Genomic DNA, 23,362 nt, shown 5'->3' on the forward strand with positions numbered 1-23,362 from the left:
TTATTTTACGGCACACATATTTTTCACTATTCTAAATATATTTATATCATTACTTTAATATAATTTATTTTATTATTTTTCTTTACTTTTTTACTTCGTTGCATTATTTCACGTGTGATATGTTCCACACGTAATGGCTACTCGATAGAGAGGGATGCTGTCCTAAAATATATTTAATAAAATATCTATCTTTTTTTTTCTCACATTTCCTTTTATCTCCTCGCTTTCTTTTCCGCCCCTAACGAATTTACCTCATTTCCGGATTTCCCTATATAAAACACTTCCATCGCGGCTTTGCCACGCGGCTACGTCTCGCAGCGTTAATTTGTCGTTACCTCATAGTCAGGCGTTTGTCGGTGACAGTCAGACACTAGGGTGGCATTGTCGAGGTCGCGTGGCCGAGGGTTCGCGTATCGAGGGTGACCGACGAAGGCTGACGCGTACTGTCTTTTTCATTGGCGGGAGGGGGAAGGGGGGAGGGAGGGAGAGGGGGGAATTGAATAAGGGGAATGTCGGCGGGTTGGCGAGTCCGATCGTGGCGCGGATGGGTTCGTGCGTGCGACGAGGAGCGTTTTTGAACTTGATGGTGAATGTACTGGAACCTTGAGAAAGAAATAGGAAAGAGCTACGTATGGTGTCGCCGACGATGATGCAGTCGACGACGACGATTGCGATCGCGAGTAATGGTAGCCGAGAAATAGTGCGATGGTGGTGGTGGTGGTGGTGGTGATGGTGGTGGTGGTGGTGGTGGTAGTGGCGGGTATACGCCTTGCGCCGTTCCCGCGCTGAATTATTGAGACACCACCAGATCGATGTCACAAAAGGAAAACGGCTGTGCGGCTTGAAATGACGGGCTTTCGCGTCGCTCATACATTATGCACGCGACCGTTTCTGCCCTGTGGCCTGCGCGGATGTATTCGTGCGCTAACATATAAAAAAAAAAAGAGGAAAATATCCTCCCTCGTCCGTGTTCGCCACCGTGTCGGGAGCCGTGGGTGCCTTTCGCGTTTCTCGTGCGATTATGTCGCGCTTATTGCTTGTAAAGTGAAAAAAAAAACGAGAGACACACAGCGCGCAGAGGTCAGGACCTCCGTCGCAGCAAAGTCTCTGTCTCCGTTTTATTCGCTGCGCATTCCCGAATGTATAATATAGACAAAATAATGGACAACTGTATGGATAAGCTTATTTTGTAATATAGTGATTATTTCACTGTTATTGTAGTTTTTTATTGCGCGGTGATCCGAAACTTATTAGAGTTTGTAAGGAAAATTATTGAAACTGTCATTAGTGGCGTATATTATATTGTGAATAATCCAATTAACCATCGTTCTCGGAATTTTGTATTGTCTTATAAAACAGGTATTATAAGAGAGATTTCTCTTTTTTATAAAATGATACAAAATAACGACTTTATAAAACTATATCCCCTTTATTATAAAGATTGAATACCATATCTAGTTTTTTGATCAAAAATGTAATACAATTTTAATAAATTGTATGAAATTAGATGTATTTATAACATTTTAATGTCATTGTAAATTATTTACTATATAATAATAAATACTGACATTGAGGGACAGAGTCACTGATAAAAGATGTAGAAGAATCTATTGTATATTTTATAATTTATGAAGAGGCTAATTATTTTTACTTATGTCATATTAAATCTTATTATATTTAGCTAAGACTACAGATTATTACAAAAGCGAACCAAAGCAGTTAGTGACACAATATAAGCACAGCATGGACGAAAAAATGACCAATTTATGTTATGATTAGTGAGAAAAATTTGGAAATTATCGATTTTTCATTTAACTCATTGAACTGTAAGACATAATAAACCATAAACGCTAGTGCGCACCATTAGCAGGGGTAATATATGTGCAGGTGTAATTTATATACATGGATATGTACGATCGATTGGCCTCCTTTGTCAGTTCGATGAAAACAACAGAAAAATTTAATTAGAATAAATATTATTGATGTAAATTTTCGTGTAGCATACGTTATATCCTTTTGATGTAACATTTATACGGTTAGTTCAAACATCTTGGTTTAAATATGTAGCTTTCGTTATCATTAACCATTATTATCAAAAATAGCTACTATCAATTATTATATATCAATTTATATATATATATATTTATATATATTAATAGAATGTGACTACTAGTTTTACACGAGTATTCTGCTGTACCAACACATACAATCGAATATTATTATTAAAATAATAAACAATGAAAGGAAAACCGCAGATTATAAAATTGTCTATTACATAGAGCCTTTCAGAGGATGATACTGAGAGAGAGAGAGAGAGAGAGAGAGAGAGAGAGAGAGAGAGAAAGAATCGATAGTAGCTATTACTCTTCGTAAACTCTGGAACGTGGTAAACAAAGCCGACGCCTTCCAATTTAACGCACACTCCTACTTTATCTATAATTTTCTCAACTGTGTCGTAGAGTGTGGACAAAGCAATATCGCGTAATGTTGTTTTATATATCCGATCAATATCCGCCTATGAAATAAAGAAAAATGAAAAGAGACAAACATTAACTAAAGCGTTTGGACGTTATTTCACGAAATAGATAAACAGAATCTTATATTTATATATTTGTATATACATTTACACATATACATTACAGTAAATCTCTTTATATAGAAGTATTTTTTAAACATAACAATAGATAAGTAAATATTAGATCGTTCAATTCATTGATTTAAGAAAATGCAGAGATTAAAAAATGAAAGCATAATACAAAATGAGAAACGATTTTTAACATTGAAAATTATATCATGACGGACAATTTCGAAGATATAAAGAAGCAATGTCTCGTTCAATGTCGCGAATTTCCGTTTAATGCAATTCTCTCAGAATCTTTGTGGTTGCGTTACCAAGTCTTACTCGAGCTTAAAAATTGAAAGAGCAACGAGGAACAAAAGTGGGATAATACAAAAGTGGAAGTGATAGTAGAAAAGCGTGTGCCGCGAAATTGTCAGAGGGAGAACGAAGTAGGGCGCAGAGGGTTGAGGCGAAACGAAACGGCTTTTTGTCCTCCCCTCTCAGCAAGAAGCAGTTACATAATTCCATTATTTATAGCCAATATCCAGTAAAGACAGGGGGATAGAATGAGAAGAACGAAGCTGCGGCTTAGCCTAATTAATTTACGAAGTATCCGCGTCCGATCGTTTCCCTGAAGGAAATAGAATTTCTGAAAATCTCATACGTCTCCAGCATGGTCTCACAATCGTGGAAACACATAAAGCTTTTTCCGATTATAACAAAAATTAATATGAGATACTGCTGATCAGGAAATCTATGCATTTATGCCTTATTTGCTCGTAAAATAAATGTAAGGGAGATGGACATCGGAGATCGAACATCGATATGACTCGAGGTCATTGTACTTCGCACAGTCAGCCTGACTTTTAATACACCTGGCCTGCTCTCCCCTTCATCCTTTCGAACCACCCCTCGTCGCAATTGTGCGCTATCTAGTAATTTTCCTCCTTCCCCTATATTGAAACGCCGCATCATGACTACACGCGTTTTTCCCGTACAATGAAATCAATTGCTACAGTAATCATCATTTTTGTCTTGTGAATTCTCGATAAACTCCTATGATTATTTCTATTAAATATTTTTATCATTTCATACATCTTATTGCTTGTAATGAATTAATTAAAATGTTATTTTAAGAGATTGATTTCTTTATGCTCGTTCATATTGTTCACGGACCGCTTATTTTGGTCTGTTACTGCCATTTAAGAATTACTATACCCACACAAATGCTTATATGTACACAGCTGTACCTTCTCACATTTTTGCCGTTATTGTGGATTAATATCCATATTGTTTCAATTGTTATTAGCTTAAATTAGTTCGACACTAATAAAGTTATTATAAATTAATGTTTGCCATAATATTAATGATCTTTACTTAACAGCAAATAATCGTTTTGAAATTTTAGCAATAATAAATGAGCTTCGAATATCAAAATCATATATGTATACACGGTCATCTATACTTTTATCTCCCCGAGAAATAACGCAGATGGCACGGTTCTCTCTCTCTCTCTCTCTCTCTCTCTCTCTCTCTCTCTCTCTCTTTCTCTCTTTCTCTCATTCTCCTTTGCTCTCTTTCTCTAGCTATCAAAATAACTAGCTGATTGCGTGTGTCTGCTCGAGCATAAGAGCTCAAGCGCAACGAAAAGGGCAGCGCGCTGATGCCATCGGTAATCCTCCTAAAACTCGATCGCTTTTTCATTTCTTACGCACGATCGATCAATCACGAAACAATCTACTTTTGTATGAGCCTTCTTGATTATATAAAAGATCGCAAGTATTTGCGTTCACATTTAACTCTCTTGTTAAAAGACTTTTTTTACAATGGAGGAGCAAGGAAACTATAAAAAACCATTGTTAAAGCGATAAATTCGAAACATAGTCTGCGATTAGATGGATCAAAGAACGAGAATGAAAATATCGTGACAAAAAAATAAAATAAAATAGAACGCAAACGAGACTTCTCCACAATGAATGAAAAATCAGTGGGTAAAGAAGGAGAATAAGAATCGGCGAGTAAAGAGGAAAGGTAATAAGGAGAAGGTAATACGGAGAATGTTGAAGAGTCACGGAGCGAGGAAGAGGGTCTTCGTAGAGGGAATATCGAGGGTTGCGAGTTAGAAAGGGTCGCTAATCGCAGACTCCGGCCTCTTCCGCGGGTTGCCATGGGGAGAATTTTGCCCCAGCGTCCACGCGATCGCATCTCTCCACCCTAGCCTGTATAGCTTCTTTATAAACGCATACCGCGTATGAATAATATCGCCGGCCCGGATATACCGTATCGCGATGATATCATTCGTGATCAGATTTCACCGTATTCTCGAGAGAGCGCTACTTCAACCTCCGCGATATCATTCTTGAGAACATTAAAATCTACTTGCATCGCATTATCGTATCTTCGCGTTATTACATTTTATTACGATTCCGCGCAATATATAAGTGTCTCGGGATAAAAGCCTGAGTTAAAAACGAACAACAGGTGTCGGCCATCGGAGAATTTCGAAAATATTGCAATCAGGCATGTGACGCGAGGACTCGCGCATCAAAAGAGATGTGGAAATAGGATGGAGAGCTGAAGTCGTCGCGCCACGTACGAGTTTGATGGAAGATGAGTGGACGTCTAGCCGTAAACGGTCAAGGATCATCCGTAAATTATGAAAGATCGATCGACTTCGAATTGCCGACATCAGGTGACGTAACGGATCGCATGCGATTACGTCGCGAAATTTCACTAAATTAATGCGAGAATATGAGCGCGGCGTCTATGAATATTGAATATACTAACGAATAAAGTCCGCGGATACTAGCTCACGAAAACTAGATCTACGTCGACATAAGCGATCGTTTATCTTCGCCATTAATTTTTTTATGTCATGTAAACATATCTCAATTAGAGAAGAAAGAACGACAGTTTTCCATTGCAGAAACATAAAAGTTGCAAATATCTAAAAAGTTATCTATCTAAATCATTCGTATTAGTATTCAGCTTTTCTATTAAGATGGCACACGAACATATCCAGGTATAAAGAAGTCGATATCTCTTCGAATGTAACACGTCTGTCGAAAGATCATTCGTCTTGCGCGGAGCACATCACGAATTCATGGAATCGATCTTGCCACAATAGCAGACGTAAAAGTGATCGCGAAGCATCGCGCGGATGCAGGAATGTGGGAACAGGCGAATGAAACGGTGAAACTTCTTTTTTTTCTCGCGCGCTTCACGGCCCGCGAACTTTTCGCCATTTTCGCACGAGATTGATCGCGTAATCCATAACATCCGGGCTCCCGCACTTTCCATATCGACGTTCGAGTTTCGAAGTCCTTCCTAGACCTCATCGTCCTGAGGCAAAGTTCGCCGAAGTCATCAAAAAGCAACGCGGCCTGGTTCGTTGGAGTTTTCCTTACGAACTTTCACTTGCTTCTCCTTTCCTCGTGCGCGTCCATCTTCACCCTTCGCCGCTGGGTAAATACTTCGGCCTAGTCAGCAGCTCTGGAGCACGCTGCGTTTTGCAGACTCTTACTTTACCCTCTTAGTAACTCACAAACGCGATTCAACTTTTTCAACGACGAATATCATCGTAATTTCGAATTAGATAATGCAATTCCGTGCAGAAAAATCACGTAATAATATCTAAACGTCTAATTATTAATGAAGTGAATTTAACACAGATTCAAATGATTTATAATTACACATGGATCACTTAATTTTTGTTATAAGCAAAGATAGAATTTATTTTTTAATAAAACTCTTTCCTAATAAATAGAGTAAATAAGTTATACATGTATATGAAGTGTATATGACATGAGTATCACAAATGAAATAATGATAATAATGATTAATCAAAGTTGATAAATATGACATAAATTATGCATAATTAGATATTTAATTCAAATTAATTCTGATATTATATTAGTAGTAAAATTCGTTTTTTTTTTTATTGGTGTGCAGTGTATTCCGGAAATCACGAACATTAAGAACGAAACACAACGTCCGTAAAGTGGATCGCGCATTAAACAGCCGACCGATGACCACTCTCTCCCGTCTATTATCGCTCGCTTACCTACTACTGCAGCGAATAATTCGAGGGAGACAGACGTTTCGCACGATATACCCCGCTACGATCGTACTTCGTTAAAGCCAAGTCCGTAGCCGACGATCATTCGTCGTCGCATCTCGTCCTCGTAGAAGCAGAAGCGGTCGAGCCACTATCCAAATCCGCTATTATCGGAACTCTTGCCGCCTCGGTAGGTACCTACTCGTGAAATCGTTGATGGTAGAAGAAGAGGAAGATGGATAAAAAGAGAAGAAAAAAAGATATACGTGAACTAGGCAGAAGAAGGATAGAGAGAGAGAGAGAGAGAGAGAGAGAGAGAGAGAGAGAGAGAGAGAGAGAGAGAGAAACGATCGGCAGATGGGAAAGAAGGACAGATATAGAAACGGCCGTAACGTCGGAAGAGCCAGCAGCAATTTCCGGTGGCCTTTGTACGCCCTTTAAAAACGCGAACTGCGGATGATGTCAGTAGAAAGTGGGAGGAAGGGAGGGATATGACGAGAGAGAGCTTGGCAGAGAGTTTCGCGAATGTACGTACGAGTGGTCCTTCTGGACCAACAAATCCCCCGAACGAAAGGAGGGAGCGAAGTCGAGAGGTTAACTGCGGGTCCTTTCGCGTCCTTCCTCTCCATTCGCTTCCTTTATTTTGCCTCCTTTCGAGCGATGTATTCGGGGATCCGAAATGCATCTCCTTACGCTTAAGCACTCGGCAAGATAAATTTTCGCATGAATAGCGGGAATTAAGCCGGATCTCTCATACGTCACTTACAGACATTTCATCTGGCTCCGTCAAGCGGTGATTCTTTCTTCACGAGAGATAATGTTCGATGGTGACCTAATTTCATCGCGCGAGGAACACCGCGTAATATCGCACACAAATACGATCGCGATAGTAATTTTGCGAGTTGTAATTTTGTTATTCGTGCTTAAGTTCTTCCAATATAATTTATTGTGTTCGACATACACGAAAAAAAAAAAAAATACAAGATGTCGTGTATTCTACGTTAATAGAGATATCGCCTCATCTCATCTCGTGAAACAAACCTAAGTCTCGGAGAACGTTTACCGATTACGACTTCGACCTAGAACAGATCCCCGCCTACTGCCTTTCCATAGGATGCGTAAGTGTATACACACATATATACATCCCTTCCAGGATAGAATCCCGATCCTTAGTTCCGAAGCCCCAGCTTCTCTCCTCTCGTGTTCTAGGTTTTTTTTCTTTTTTTTTTCCTTCAGGGACTACAAGCACGGGGATCCTGAAAACGCACGCACGCTCGTTTGATTGGCCGAATGTTACGGGGTTCCGCCGATATAGAAGGATAGAGAAGGACGCCGAGAAAAAGACTACGATACCACGAAAGGCGGAGAGCCAAAAGAGATCGAGGAAATGCGTAAGGCGGAGGAGAGATAAAGAGGCAAATATAAAGAGAGAGAGAGAGAGAGAGAGAGAGAGAGAGAGAGAGAGAGAGAAAGAGAGAAGCGTATATCGGCTGCTTCGAGGGTGCGTGGGCTTTCTCGCAAAGGGTGCGTAGCGTTCGGAGAGGGGGACGCACGTAGGGGATAAGAGGGAGATTTACGAAGGGTAAGAGGAGCAGGGAGGTTGGCGGGAGAAGGGAGCGGGGACAGACGAGGACGGAGGTGGAGGAGGAGGAAGAGGAGGGGGAGGGGGAGAAGGGGATAGTGGTCGAGAGGGTGGGTAGTGGGGGATGAAAGGGAGAAAACTAGAGGGTGCGTGTAGGCCTGGGGAATCAGTCGCGGGCGAGCTGCGTTCGGGGTTTTATCTATAGCTCTTGTCCTCTCTATCCCTTTCGCTCTCATCGTCGCGCTCGCTCGTGCTTTTCTCTCTGCGCGGACACGCGTGGCCGAATCCCGCGTACTTACGTATTTACGTATCAGCGAGGGCATCCGAAATTATCGCTTGCGCTCAATGGAAAGAAAAAGGAGAAGAGATAAACGACGAGAAAACTTATAGATATCCTCTAAGAATTTATCCGGTGTGCCGAACTGGATAATAACGCGATTCACCGCAATACCGATCCGGATCCTTCACGTGGCGCGAAACAACGTGCTACATCGACGAGATATTTGGCGCAAATTCTTCATTTCGCGCTGTGATACACGCTCGTGACGCGCGTCGATTACAATCGACCTCATTGTGCGTTCGCGAAGACGAGTGACAGTTTCGTCGGAAAAGTTCGCGGGTCGTGTTCCCGCCAATATCACGATCATCCGCTTTTGATTGTTCACCAATGGTTCATATCCTGGAAGTGGTATCGTCGCGTCGGAACGACCTGCAAATGGTGAGTGCGCTTGCGCGAATAGTTTTAAATTTCTCCGACCACACTACTACTCCTCTCTCCTAATGAAGGAGGAGGAAGGCATCTGTGGCCCACGTGTCATTTGGACGAAGTTGTGTGTGTGTGTGTGTGTGTGTGTGTGTGTGTGTGTGTGTGTGTGTGTGTGTGTGTGTGTGTGTGTGTGTAAACATTTGTCACCTCACACATCGCAGAGAAAACGCCCGCTATTCTCTGAACGACGAATCGATCGATCGACGCGGATCACGAGATGGAATTAGGCCCCGCGGATGTCGGATTTCTTCCCGAGCCCCCGTACGAGCATCTGTGATGCGCGCATCAGGATTCAAGTCACGTAGCCGCTTTCGACGTACACGACTCGACGTATGCGGAAATGCTGCACGGGGAGATCGTAAAAGCGAGACGTCCTCCTCTCCCGAGGAGAGGAACGACGTCGTGGAAGACGTCGTCTTGACGGGCACGCGTGAAAATGCATATGATTCTCGCGAGTTTACGACCGGCTGTCGATTTCCATGGATTCCTTTCCCTCGCCCCCTGTCTTCTCTTTTTCCCGTTGGTGCCTTATCGCGGCTCTTTTGCATCGTAAAAGATTCTCGCATGTTTACGCGTGACTATTTCTGACAGCCTGCGCGCGCAGACGTGGATATAACGGACGCGTATCTATCTACCCATATGTCGCGCAGCAGCTTCTGCATGCGTAACGTTTACAATAACACCCTCGTCGCGCCAGTCCCCCTGCGGTTCTCCTCTTCGCCATCCCTTTGCATACGTTAACGGCAACACGCGAACACGACATACGCGCGATTCGCGCGCACGCACGCTAAGATACAAGAGCAGCTGTTTCGCTGCCACGGGTGTGTCTGCGTTCGGTCATTCAACGGTTTGAGAGGGGGAATTGCCATGCGTTTAAGTCTAATTAATCGCGCCAATTTTCTATTTTACAGCACGTGAGTCATTTTGAATATTACGACAAGTATGCTTTCGAAGAATCCAGCGATCCTCCTTGCGTTTCTGAGGAATGAATTTAATGGACCGTGTTTATTAAATAAACTGATTTCCTGATACATGAAATATATTCCGTGTGCAAACATAAAGAGATGAGATTAATTCCTGCATTGTAAAAGAAGCATCGCGATTATATAATATTTTATAGTCTATTCGCGATTTAAATGAGATTCCGAAGAAACGAAGATCACTTGTCAAAATAGTGATTCGTCAGGCAACCGCGAATGAATTTTTCAGGCTCCGGCGTTTCTTTTATTCACGATAGAAGATTTCATCACTTTTCGCACACATCGCGTATATACATATATGTATACGTATATGACGCGAAAACATTACGCAATTGTATCGGAAACTCCATTGTACGCCGAGGCACGTGACGAGTTCTCACGAGACAACCAGGACTGGGTATTTACACGGAGACACATGCATCAATTAATGCGACAGCACACGTGAATGTGCCGACGCATAACGCCGTTGATAATGTGGACCGCCACATGGCCGCACGGCACATCAATCCTAAATCCGGATGCTGGCCCATCTCCGATAATAAACCGTCTCGTACCAGACGACGAATCCGGACACCCCGACCCAGTATCTAGACACGTTTTATGCGCGATTAAAATTCCTGATAGCGCGAGCGTGCGAATGAGACAATTGGATAGTGAGCGAAAGAATTTATCATCGAATTTACAGATTTGATCCGTTACCCGTGTCTATCTGTGGTAATTGTTACAGCTCTTGGATTTGATTCGGGTAAATGTAATCGTCCATCTCGAGAAAATTGGAATTTCAACATTCGGTCGAATGTAATTTAAAGCAGCGACGTTGAAAGATTTCGTCATGTTCATTGTTAGCTTCTGCGCAAAATTCGTGACTCTTTGTGACTCTTTTATTTTTTGATCTGAAGTTTTCGTGGAATATTTTGACATTTTTCTTTTTCTAATCACGCTTTTTCACGCTATTCGTACAATACGTCGATTTCTTATGCACGAGGGGACAATCTACCGAAACAGATCATGTAGAAGCGATGAAGTTTTCGATGCTGTTACGACTGTAACCCGCCAAAAATGGGCGGCGATCGAAGCTCGAAATGGCGGTACGTGACGACGGAACCGCGTCAAAGAGCGCTGTAAACCGGGGCAATCGCATCCCGCCTCGCGATTTTCCGAACGTTTGTCGAGCCGACTGCCACATCCAACGCCCCGGCTCGCTACCGCAGAGCCGTGAAATAGAGAGGCGTATAACGTTTGACATTTAATGCGCGCCGAAGCATTGGCTTAGATTACAATCGACGAACGGTGATTGGCCCGAAGAGGGGCGCGAAAGCTCACTCGACTCGAATGCTCTTTCAATTGAGGGGGTTAGAGGGGAGCTATAGTAGTCGACGCTCAAATATTTGTAAAGCGTTAGGGAAAAAAACTGATGGAGCCGAATAAAAAAAAAAAAAAAAAAAAAGAGAGAAATTGAATAGGCGGGAAAGCGAATGCTTTATACCTCGTACAGGTAGGAGCGTGTACAAAAATGCGCCGACCGAACCCCTACATCAGAGTATGGTTACGAAACGGGCAAAAAGCGCAAATTCCCGTTTCGAGAGAATAGGTTGCTTTGCCGCATCGTATCGTAACCCAGCAACACGCAGTAAAGAGATATAGGATAGCGATACGCCAATCGTTCGATTTTTCTACTTGCGCATCTGAATTTTAGCGCGATGTCCCGGAAAAACACACACCGACATAACTGCCGTGGAATTGGTTTTCTAAACTTGCGTTTTTATTTAACGAACACGGCGCAAACGCGATCATCCGCGCTCAAGGTCCAAAATGAAAATGTTACATGTACGCCCGTTAGAGTCAAAAGTTATTTTGGGTTCCTTTAGCGAAACAATTTGCGTGTATAGATATCGGTACGTAGCAATATTGCATATGCAAAATTGTGATCAAAGTGTTTTTATTTTTTTGTTTTCTTTTTATTTTTTTTGTTTTAGTAGAAATTGAATATAAATTTTCGCGAATAGAATACCATTTAGATATACGATTTAGATATACAATAGAGAAATATCACTATCAATTATTTGTGATTGTAAAAAAGAATTATTCTTTAGAATTTGCTGTTTCTCTTGAGTTTATCTCATTATTATATAAAACGTATTTATAAAAGATTTGTCGTAAATGGAAAAATGTGAAATTTTGCTTTATATAACGAAAAACATTCTTTAATTTATCATTATTTTATTATTTATTATAATCTCATTTTTTATTTGTCATGCAGCCTGTCAAGAAATCCTGAAAATATCTTATTGTTAGTAATTTTTTGTTAAAGTTTAATTATTTTTAAATATATAATCTTATATTATTCAGTTTTAAATTATTTCAATTTGAATTTCGAGATCTATAAGCACGTATGTTTTTTAGGGAGCTATTTTCAATAAGCTTATCAATTGATTATTTCGATTCTGTTGTTGATAGATGATTGTATCCGCGTTAGTTTGAACACACATGGCCCGCGTACGTTCATCACCTTTATATGGCTTGACGTTCAATCACGCGGCACTCTGCTCCTGACAATAAAACGCGGATTCTATTTATAATCATGAAACTGGTGAATCGCAGGTGCGCGTTTATTCGATTCTGCAGTGAATCGCAATCTGTGGACTTGAATTGCGAGTTATCACTCGGCCGGAGACGCATTGTTTAACCGTGTCAAAAAATGACGCGGATAACGCGTTAAGCGCGTGCGATACTGCCGACAAATTCGCTTGGGATTTTGACGAAACACAGTACGAGTCGAACAATGGAATGGCTCTCGCGATCGGTCGATTCTAGGCCGATTCAAAGAAATACACGAGCTCTTTCAAAGGGCCAGCAACACACAAACGGAACATCAAAATATCAATTGTCGAAGCAACGGTATTAATTACGGGTTGCAATTAATTTCCCAATTAGATCTCGACTGGGATCCATTTAGATGTAATCTGCTTGCTGGCAGCTCATCCTCTTTCCGCGTTCCCTTCACTTTGGTATCTCCCGCGCAGCATCCGATGCGAACACACAGACAACTGGCAGTCGCTCCGAAGCAGTCGACAAATTAGCCGTATTAACGGATACGACCGCGAACGCAGATTTCGCACAGTTTAGCATGCAGTTCTCCGCTTGATACCCACGCGAAGGATTATTCAAGTTAATTCGAGCCAGACACTCGCGAGCGCACCAGTAGCAATTAGAATAACTGAATTATGTAACGAAAATGTCGAGAGAGAGAGAGAGAGAGAGAGAGAGAGAGAGAGAGAGAGAGGCTGTAGTCGCCTAACCACATCTTCAGCACGCTTTGACGTCTTCGTGCTCGTTGATGCAATCATCCGCAATAATATGCCAAGGGCCAATCGCGAATCTCAAAATTTACACAATGAAAGATACTTTTTTCATAAGAAATTAAAATAACTTAAAATTAAATTGGATAATTGATGATACTGGAGCATTATTTTTTTTTTTTCTAGAGAAAAAGTATAAAAATTATAAATAAATTTATCACTCGAGAAAGGGATCCACGGAGATCTATAGCCCATTATACGATCACAATTGATATTAACTTGCCCAAGGGTAATCAAGTAATGAATACATCGCCGGCAAAGACCATACGTATATAAATCATGCCGGCGGAGAGGATGCCGGGGTTACAGGGCGAGCCCTTATCTCCAATCAGTACATTGATTGCACGCAGGCAGGTCAAATACCGGCAGCGCTACTCGGTAGCTCGGCAGCCTGGCACGATAGCTTATTCAATTTCCGAAACGGCATTCACCATTCAATTCGGCGGTTATCAATCTACGCCCATCCCCTATCTGGATTTTGCCTAGCTTTCTAGAAAGTCGCGTGTAGTCATCTCGAAAGAAGAGGCTCGATTTATCAATGAGTATAAATTGAGATATAAATCAAGATTGTCAGTCGCCTGATCATTTTACGCGAATTCTCGAATCTCTCAATCGCGATTTGATAATGCGTCACGCGTAAACGTCAAATCGGATACTTCAACGTTATTCGATCGTATATATTAGGTGTACAACTTTGCTTCCGCCGTTTTTTTCCGAAATTCGAGGCTTTATTGTAAAAAACTGGTTATACATTTACGATTCGTTTTGAAATTGCTTGTTGAGTCACTCCCAATGATCGTGCCAATTCTTTTTGACTTCAACTCGAGTCTTCATTAAGTAATGCCTCCAATTCTGCATCTTCGAAAACCTTCTCTCTTCCACCGCTATGCCGGTCTTCGACGTGAAAATCATCGTTCTTGAAGCGTCGAAACCACTCACGACACGTTCTTTCACTAATAGCGGCTTCACCGTAAGTATTTGAGAGCATTCGATGAGCCTCAGCCGCAGATTTCTTCATATTGAAGCAGAAAATTAAAATCTCCCGCAAATGACGAGAATTTGGCTCGTAAACTGACATTTTCAATCGAGAATAACTTTATGATGCAGACGCAAATCGACTAATGTTTCTATGGGGTTATGTTGACAGATGCCCAAGTTTATTGCATGACGTCTATGATTTTATTTACGTCTATTTATTTCGACCACTACTTACCGCTAAAGCCTAAAGCATCTATAGGAAAACGGCGGAAGCAAAGTTGTACACCTAATAAGTCAAGGCAAAGATCGTTCGAAAGAAAATATTTGAAACTAGAAAAGTGTCTCTCTGTGTCGCTGGTTTAATGAGCCAAAGTTCTACCGCGAGCACAATGCGCCATTAACATTCGGCGCATTTGCCACGCGCGTGGCTATCATTCAGCATCTACCGTTAGCGAGCACTTTCTCGCAGTGTACATAGATAATCGAGCTTAATTAATTGCTCGTGATGCGCGCTCGGGGCTCAGCAAACACATTTACTTATTACCATCCATCTTGAGCTCTACCTCTCAAGAGGATCGATTTTCCAAGTGCACGCGGCTGATGACACAAATTGCCAAAGGGTCGACGCTCGATCGTAACACGAGTCGTTAAATGGAGGTGCGGCTTTTTCTCTGTCTTTCTCTTCTTCTTTCTTCTTTCTACGAAAACATAATGACGTTCCACTGAAAACGTACTTAATTATCTAGCTTCCTGCAGCATCGTCCCAAAAAGTATCAAAGTTAATCGCGAATCCAAAACGGCTTTTATGCATGAGCTGGGCTGGAACTATCCGTCCGTTTTGCATATAATGCGTGCGGCACGCGCAGTGTTCTTCTCTGCGCGTGTTAACTTTAATCTAAAATTCCTTCGCGCGAGATAACACGCGTCAACGTATTCAACAAGCGTGTCGCTGCCAATTAATACGCAAAAAGCATCAACTTTCAATTTTAATAACTCCCGCGACTATCCCGCTCTCTCGCATTTGACATTTTCATAAACGTATAGTGTTTACTTTTCAATAACGTAATATATTTCGAAATGATGAGATTAACGTATATATATATTTATCGAAAATATAATGGCCTGCGATACGATGTCGGCCATGGTAATCGTTGTGTCCGACGAAGCACGGTCTGTCCGAGCGGAAATCTCTCTCCCCCGATCGTTATTGACTGGTACAGATCCCTCGGATCGTAAGTGCCATTTACACGATGCATTCAGCGTTAAACTCGTCCGGAGAGACAAGGCGGAGAAACGGAGCGTCGTATCTCAGTTCCGGTATCTATACGGACGCCGGGTACCCCTGACAACAGGGCAACAACAAACGCCTAATGGCCAGTTCTCGACTCAAAGTTTAATTTCCTGACCAGCGGACAGTGCTTAAAGTGACCTTCCCTCTCTCTCTCTCTCTCTTTCTCTCTCTTTAGCTCGATCTTCGTCTCCCTCTTTCTCTCTTTCCCCCTCTTGCTTGTCGTCACGACCGTTTTCTCTCCTTCCGTCGTCCCTGCCGCGCATGCCGGTCTCGGGAATCGCGACCGGACGTACAGCCGCCGCTATGAAATATTAAAGAGTTAATGGCGACCCACCACACGGAATCGCGAGTAATTACCACCTGACAGTCGCGTATCGCCGGATTAATCGATAGTGTGGAGTTTGATCTCCCGAGACGTTGTTAATTGCTTCTATGTTCGAGAGACGTGCAATCTCTCGTTTTTCCGTTCCTTCGTGACACGAACACGATGACGCGTTGAAAATTTTTCTCCTACAAGAGCGCAATGTGTATAGACCGCGATGATACGATTGTGCTATATCGATTTTGAAGAGGAGAACTCCGTGAACCCGGAACACCCATGCTCGCTTGCGTTTGACGTATATGTATACACCTCGTGTAATGTCCGCGTGATCGTGGCACTGACCCCGACCGTAACGTAACTCTTCTTTATACCCAGCATGCATACGTGTAAAAAAAGTTTCGGAATTGTTGATAGGTTGTATCTATCCCATTGTTCACACGCATCTTTTTGCCGTGATTCTTATAAAAGTAGACGTAACAAAAAAAAAAAAAAAAAGTCAGAAGACAGATGATCGGAATATGCAATTGTACGCATCTGCGTTAAGAGAATCATATTTCCTAGTTTATATATCTTGTTGCATATTTTTTCTTTTTCATTAATAATAACTATTCTAATGTACGTGTACCATTTTTTTTTTAATGCAACCACGATATCGTAAATATACGTATGCACGCATTACAAATATTTGAAAGGCGAAATCGTGTCACTGATGAACCGAGGTCTTGCAGCCTTCTCGCTTTTGCGGCTGTCTAGTGATCCTCGGAGAAAAATTGGTCAGAGAGAAAGGACTTGCAAGGCCAGCAGGAGGATAATGCTACTGTTGGAAACGTCATTCGCGCCAACGGTGACATAAGTGGAGGAAAGAGGATGGGCGTATTGTGGCGAAGAGTTCAAGACCGAGTGAGGTCGATGGATGAAGAGGGAGCGTGAGAAGCAAGAGTATGGAAGCTAGGATCGAAATACAGTCCTGTGTCCCCCGCGTCATGAATCATGCATCCTCATCCCTTAGGAGCGAACTGGAACGCGCTGTGGCGGTGCGATCCGTCCGAGAAATAAACAATGTTATTTGTTCGTTGGGATCCCGACCCATCCGCAGCGGTCCAAAGGACCTCTGCTAGGACTGTGGCGGAAGGACGAGTGGCGAGTGCCGTGCTTTCGTAACCCACCAACTGTAGGATGAGAGTCGTCCAAGCTTCTCTCCTCTTCGCCTCATCCTTCCTTGAGCGCGCTTCTGTCATTCGTTCCATCTTCGTTTACGTCCCCCCGCGCGTTTTACTCGCGAGTCCACGCGTACAGCTGGGACTGTCAACGGCAGAGGAAGCTCTCGCAACCACTGATGGTGTTTGAACGGGACCGAAATGACGCGAAGGACAAGCGCATACATGTCGGACAAATAACGATACTTCCGCTTTCTCGGCAAACTGTATATTTTTGTCCCTCGCGCTAGTTTCGCCGTTCGTTCCCGCGCGCTTTCATTTTCCATATACTCCATCTTTGTCCTCTCGAAAAGGACTAAAAGCGGGAAGGATAGAAAGTCTGTGACTGTCTGTAAATATAAGAAATATTGTAGAAACCAGTGCAATTTTATCGCGACGCCGACTAATACGTCTTTATATCTGTTTCAGATGAACCGTCCTATTCAAGTGAAGCCAGCGGACAGTGAAAACCGCGGAGGTGAGAACAAGCAATCGATCCAATATATGTCTCAACATCGGAAAAATTATATTGCTAATCAGATTATAACGGAGAGAACTCATATTAAAAAATTCTATATATTATTAAATTTAGCTAAGCAATTATCGAAAATAATCATAACGCTTTCAAAATAATATTGATTTCAATTTTTCACTATCCGCAATATTTTCATTTCCACGTACACCATACAAGCGAAAAGACTCGCGACACTAAAAAATCGAAACTACACATAGCATTTTCAAAATTCATACAAAATTCAACAGTAATTAAAAATTAAATATTATACGGACAAACAGAAATTCTACCTATAATGAATCAGCTAGAAATTAGTTTTATTCTATACTGTAGACATATCTTTTTTTCTAATAACTATGAGGAAAATAATTTTATTCTGCGCAGTATGTACTCGGTGCCTATAACAATGTTATATATCAATCGCATACAATCGTATACTATGTAATAAACTACAGATAATTCGCTGTAATACTGACTCGCGATAACACATCTGTCATATAAAATTCATGCTCGTGCCGATGGCCTCATAGACTCTTCGATAATAAAAAATGTACCACCCATCGAGCCGTACTGATATTCATCGGCTCGTTCTCTCTTTTTTTTCTTTCTCTCTTTCTCTTTATCTCTCTCGCTCTCTTTTTCTCTCTTTATAGAGTTGTCGCGCACGACTCTTCGCGCTTATGCTTTCGCGCGTATCTTTCCTGTACATACTATGGTCCCCTTTTGTCGGAAGCCAATTTTATTAATTACGTGAAATTTTATAGCTGGCGCGATGGTACGCGGTCGTCATGTTGACATTCGCTTATCGCCACGGTAGCCGCGGGTCATAAATTTCGCGTTACGGTAGAATAACGGGACCCGCATATATGTATGACGGGACTTTAGATAATCGAGAGACAAATTGTCGATGGACTATCGTTTTTAATGAATCGTCGCCTGTGTTATTGCGCGCGCGCGCGCTCGTGCGACCTACGCGCTCGCTTCCTCTTTCCTCCCGCTTGTATGATCGTGCGCGCGTCGTAATCCCGCCGATCTATCCCATTTCGTCGGTGTTATTATTTGAAAAAATACGCTCTCTCCAAACGATGCGGCGCGAACGTTATAAAATTGTATCTCTTGCAAAAATCTGACGCTTTTTCCGTCTTTCACTCGCGTCGTTCGCTCATTCGCTCGTTTCGACCCATGCGTTAATTTCTATAAAGCACCTCGGCAAATATCAGTTTGTACCATCGGAGCCGCGATTTAATTAAAAATATGGTATTTATCTTTGGAGGTGGGTCGTAACCGATCGATACCGTTCCATCCGTTCTACGAACCGCCATCGTCGAAGCTGCCGGCGTCGCTTCCGATGCATGTAAATAGCAGTAGAGCTCGTCCGGGAATTCCCGAAGGTTAAGAGCCGTTGGGGCTCCCTTCGTTACCATTCGCAAAGTCCTCGCCACATCGGGGACAGCGTTCCCAGCGAACCGGCAACTACTCCGAAGTCCTTCGGATAGTCCTTCGTTTCGACGAAGGTGGCCAGGACTCTGGAGTAAGGAGCTCCCTGAGATAAAGGAAGAGAATGGGGTACACACGTCTACGAACTGACGAGAGAGAGAGAGAGAGAGAGAGAGAGAGAGAGAGAGAGAGAGAGAGATAAAGAAAGAGGGAGTGAAAGAGATAGAGCGAGAGACATACATAGAAACGGGAAGGAAGAGATCGAGAGAGAGAGAGAGAGATGCGAAGAGAAGCGTTAGACCGGGATGCGCGGAAGAAGGTACAGAGGGTGGCAGAGGGGAACAGATGAGGGGGGTCGTAATTCATATGCTAATCTGGAGGAGATGCCATTGTAATCTCCGGTCGCCTGCCTCCGTGTGGCCCCACAAAGCCTCGGCTTGACGCGGATGCGGGAGTGATCCTGAGCGGAGCGCCGCTGCCGCTTCTGCGGCTCAGTATATATCTATATAGACGCTGTATCCACGTACTCGCGGAGTTCAATCAGGGGGTTACTGAACTTCGGCAACACCATCATCGGAGCCTCCATCCTCATCGACATCGTCGTATCTATCCTCCGCCACGTACGGTCGCTACAAGATAGTTTCCGCCACTTTATCTTTGCGTCTCTCTCTCTCTCTCTCTCTCTCTCTCTCTCTCTCTCTTTCTCTCTGTCCCCTTTAGCCTACCTTAACAACTATCCCGACGCGATCTTTATGATCCTTCGTAACTGTTGACATGACCCTCATCGGGTTACTCAGCGTGAACCAGATGTTAATGACATCATGTAATTCGTTGGGATAACGCTCGGGATTACGGTCAATACTCATTGTCAGTCGCGTAATTACAAGTCCAATATTGTGCGTAATCTACTTTAGGATGTCAAGACCGACACCCATCATCCGGGGACGTTAATATTTATCGAAATTAAATTATTTCGCGGACAGGAAATCATTACGCTTTACTAATCTCGCGCATCTTGCGATCTCACGATTAACAATATTACAATTGATATATCCAGTAACAATCATTACATCCATCTATATTACTACTGGATACTTCCTTAGAAATGATATGTTTCGTTTTAATCCGTATATAAATTTTTTCTTGTTCGTGCATAAATAGATTCTAAGAATTTCAATTTAATTAAAAAATAAATATGCAACCGATTCATATTAAGTTGCTACAAGTAAATTGGACATATCATTAATAATTGTTTTATCTCGATTTTAGAAATTATCATGTGAAAACTATCGTGTTCTTAGCCAGGTAAAATCGATTATCTTGCTTGAAATATGTCCCTATTGAAAGAATGGGGGCGAAGAAAGGGAGACGCGCTCCATCACTTAGTATGCATAAAATAGCGATTTAAGACAACGGTGCCCATAACCGCTCCTCACTTTCAGCCATCGAGAACGATTTCATTGTTTCATTTCAAGGCATTCGTTTGCCTTTTTCTGCGTTAATGACTAGTCTTTAGCTTGCATTTTGCAGTCCTTGCGCGGTTTAATTACATCATTTTATAGATCATTTTCTTCTACAACGACTAGCGGGCGGGGGATGGCTTGGCAAAGTAACATCCTATTAGTGGTACAAAAGATAAATCAGGCTTTAATTGCGAGACCTTGCGGTGCTAAAACGTTCGGAAACTACGGAAATGGCACTGCCGTCCGCAACTTGTTCCGTACTATCGTTTCCTCGTATCGCGCGCCTCGGAACTTATGCATGAGATATCGTAAAATATCTGTGCAATAAATTCGTCCGATCAACCATTAAAAACAATCCAAAGAATACTTTATAGAATTTCACTCTATCTTGAATCTTAACGTTTATAAATTTAATATGTCGAATGTCTGTTACAAACGCGCCATTTCCAACGATATCGGCTACAATGTTACATTTACATTCGCAACAAGAGCTACGCTATTTATTCTTCCCGATTCTTATCGTGGTAGTATATCATCCGAGATACATTCTCGGAAGTAACTCAAGTAGAAGCTAGTCGTACAAAGATCCGAATGGAACCTTCTCGAAAGATTTTTCACGCACGTCGATAGTAAGACCTCGCACGCGCGATAGTAGCGTCGAGGCAGCCGGAATTAAGTTTACAGCGACGAGAACAGATTTGAGAAATGCGTATCTCGTGCGGAAGTTGGCCCGCCGACTCAGGGGCGACCAAAGTTTCTATGACTGGATAAGGGTGGGTGCCGCTGTACCGGAGCTAGTTGAGCAAGTAGATAAGTTTCGATCCCTCGGCGAGCCACCTTTCTCCCACCGCCATCACTCGCTCCGCTACTACCTCTTCTTCGTCGTAGATAAACGTATCCCGGAATATCGGGTTTAAGGGCCTACGGCCGTCTTGCGTTGCTGCCAAGTTCGTCGTGCTCCGTTAACGTGACGTGGACTGGTCCCGTCTTAAATCCAGTCGAGAGAAATCCTCGTGGATTATAAGAATCCGTCTCTGTATTTCTTCTTCTACCGAGTAGAACGATGGATGACGGTACCACCGTCGTCGTAGAAGCAAGCGCAAAGTTGTTCGCTGGATTTGTATTATAACTGTAGTTTCATTTTATGAAGTGCCGGATTATTCGCGAAGTTACTTTAGTTGCGCGGGGGAATATGACGGAGAAACATGAAAATTACAAACGCTCTTGTAAAACAACCTTGTTTAATGTAATATTTATTTGAAGAGAAACTTTGTAGAACAGATTTTATTTTTTAATGTCGGTTATCACGTTTATAATTTGACGTTATTCCAATGATTAAATCTAATTATGTGACTAAGTTTCTCTTTTCAATTTTCAATATTATAGATTTTTCTCTTTTTCGTTTTCGATGTCTTATTTAGACTGAAATAATTTAATATCTTCGAAGAAGAATATCGAAAGTTCTGTCTTCTAATTATCTTTTATTCTCATAATTTTAATATCCCGAAAAATTATGCTAAAAATAGTAACAGATACATTTCTAAAAATCATTTTATTAAATACGTATCAATTTGCTTTTGTTGAAACAAACCGAGCGATGTATCGACAATAATTAACGACAATTCAATAAAATTTTTATTCGATAGATTCAAGACTACCTAAAAAAATATACTCGTTATCACAAATAAAATGAGTGCGGTTTAAATGTCGCATCGTGTTCAACAAAACGTTCGCTTTGTTCTTATCGTCCAGCGGGAAGATAATTTCCCGAGAGTTAATACCTCCTTCGCTTGCGCTCGGAAAGTTGAAGGAAAGAGGACACGAAGGGCGCGTTAACACTTAGCTCCGACGACAAAGGTCCAATTCTTGGTCCCTACGGTATCCTGACGCGACAATAGGAGCGAACCCCCAGCGAAAAGTACCCGAGGCTAAGGACAGACAAGATATTCCCCGACGAGGAGAGCGGTGAGGCGTTGATACGCCGAAGAGAACCAAGGCGAGTGTTAGGCGGGTGCGAGAATTGCCAAGTGAGAGAGGGAGGAAGAATCTGCGGAAAGCGGGGATGCAACGAGGCTGCAAGTCAGGCGAGAATCTAATTTCCCGAGACAAATCCTTAAATGTGCCTCGGAGCCCGACTATAAGGCGCGAGCCGAGGCATCTCTCGGAATGAGCTCGCGTCTAGCATCCGCGACAACGACCTTTAACTCGACTCGCCAATTTTGCGTCTCCAGAATCTCCTCTCCTCTTCGCAAAACGCGTCATTAAGCTCATTCACGCGGGAAATGCGGTGGATCGAAAACTGAGCGTCGCTCGGAACGTAATCGCGATCTAAGCGGAAAAACATAAACTCCATCTGAATATCTTTCGCTCAAATATCGTATTTGTCTGACGCGTTACAAAGCTGTTGTCTCTTACAATTTAATTTGTCGACGATAAAGACGATCGAATGAAACTACCCGGAAAAATGTAAAATAGATTCGTCATCATCGATCATCGGAGTTTGCGAGATTTCCCGATTAGTTAAAATAATTAACGTGATAATAAAAATTGAACTGTTTATAGAAATAATCTCTGAATTTCATGTATTTTATTATATATGAAATGGCATAATTCAAGTTTCGAATCTTGTTACTTGATGTTATTGATATTTCGTGATAGTTTAATTCCTGCGATTATTATTTGCGATTATTAAACTGATTGCATTGTATTGCATTATGTCACGATTTAGTATTATATATGAAAATTAGATAATTACAATACCTAATTCTATTATCGCAATTAAACTCAAAAATATTCATGCGTGGTATTTAACAATAATCAAATAGAATATCAGTACTCTGCGTTGATACCACTGCTT

General features: G+C 42.1%; 1 protein-coding gene across 11 annotated transcripts in view; it reads left to right on the plus strand.

The window, feature by feature from the left end:
- The window catches only part of Bru3 (bruno 3), a 384,657-nt gene that overhangs the window by 302,946 nt on the left and 58,349 nt on the right, over nucleotides 1-23,362 (plus strand). For 10 of the 11 annotated variants that reach the window (XM_070316023.1, XM_070316022.1, XM_070316018.1 and 7 more), the window contains one exon: nucleotides 17,521-17,569. In XM_070316023.1, coding sequence (XP_070172124.1) covers nucleotides 17,521-17,569 — 49 coding nt within the window. Of the gene's footprint in view, nucleotides 1-8,379; nucleotides 8,918-17,520; nucleotides 17,570-23,362 lie in introns of those variants that run through there. The other variant, XM_070316024.1, reaches the window with a different exon arrangement.

This window comes from Polyergus mexicanus, unplaced genomic scaffold, assembly GCF_030449975.1.
Source record: "Polyergus mexicanus isolate NDT 795.1 unplaced genomic scaffold, iyPolMexi1.0 SCAF_3, whole genome shotgun sequence".
NCBI classification, from domain to species: domain Eukaryota; kingdom Metazoa; phylum Arthropoda; class Insecta; order Hymenoptera; family Formicidae; genus Polyergus; species Polyergus mexicanus.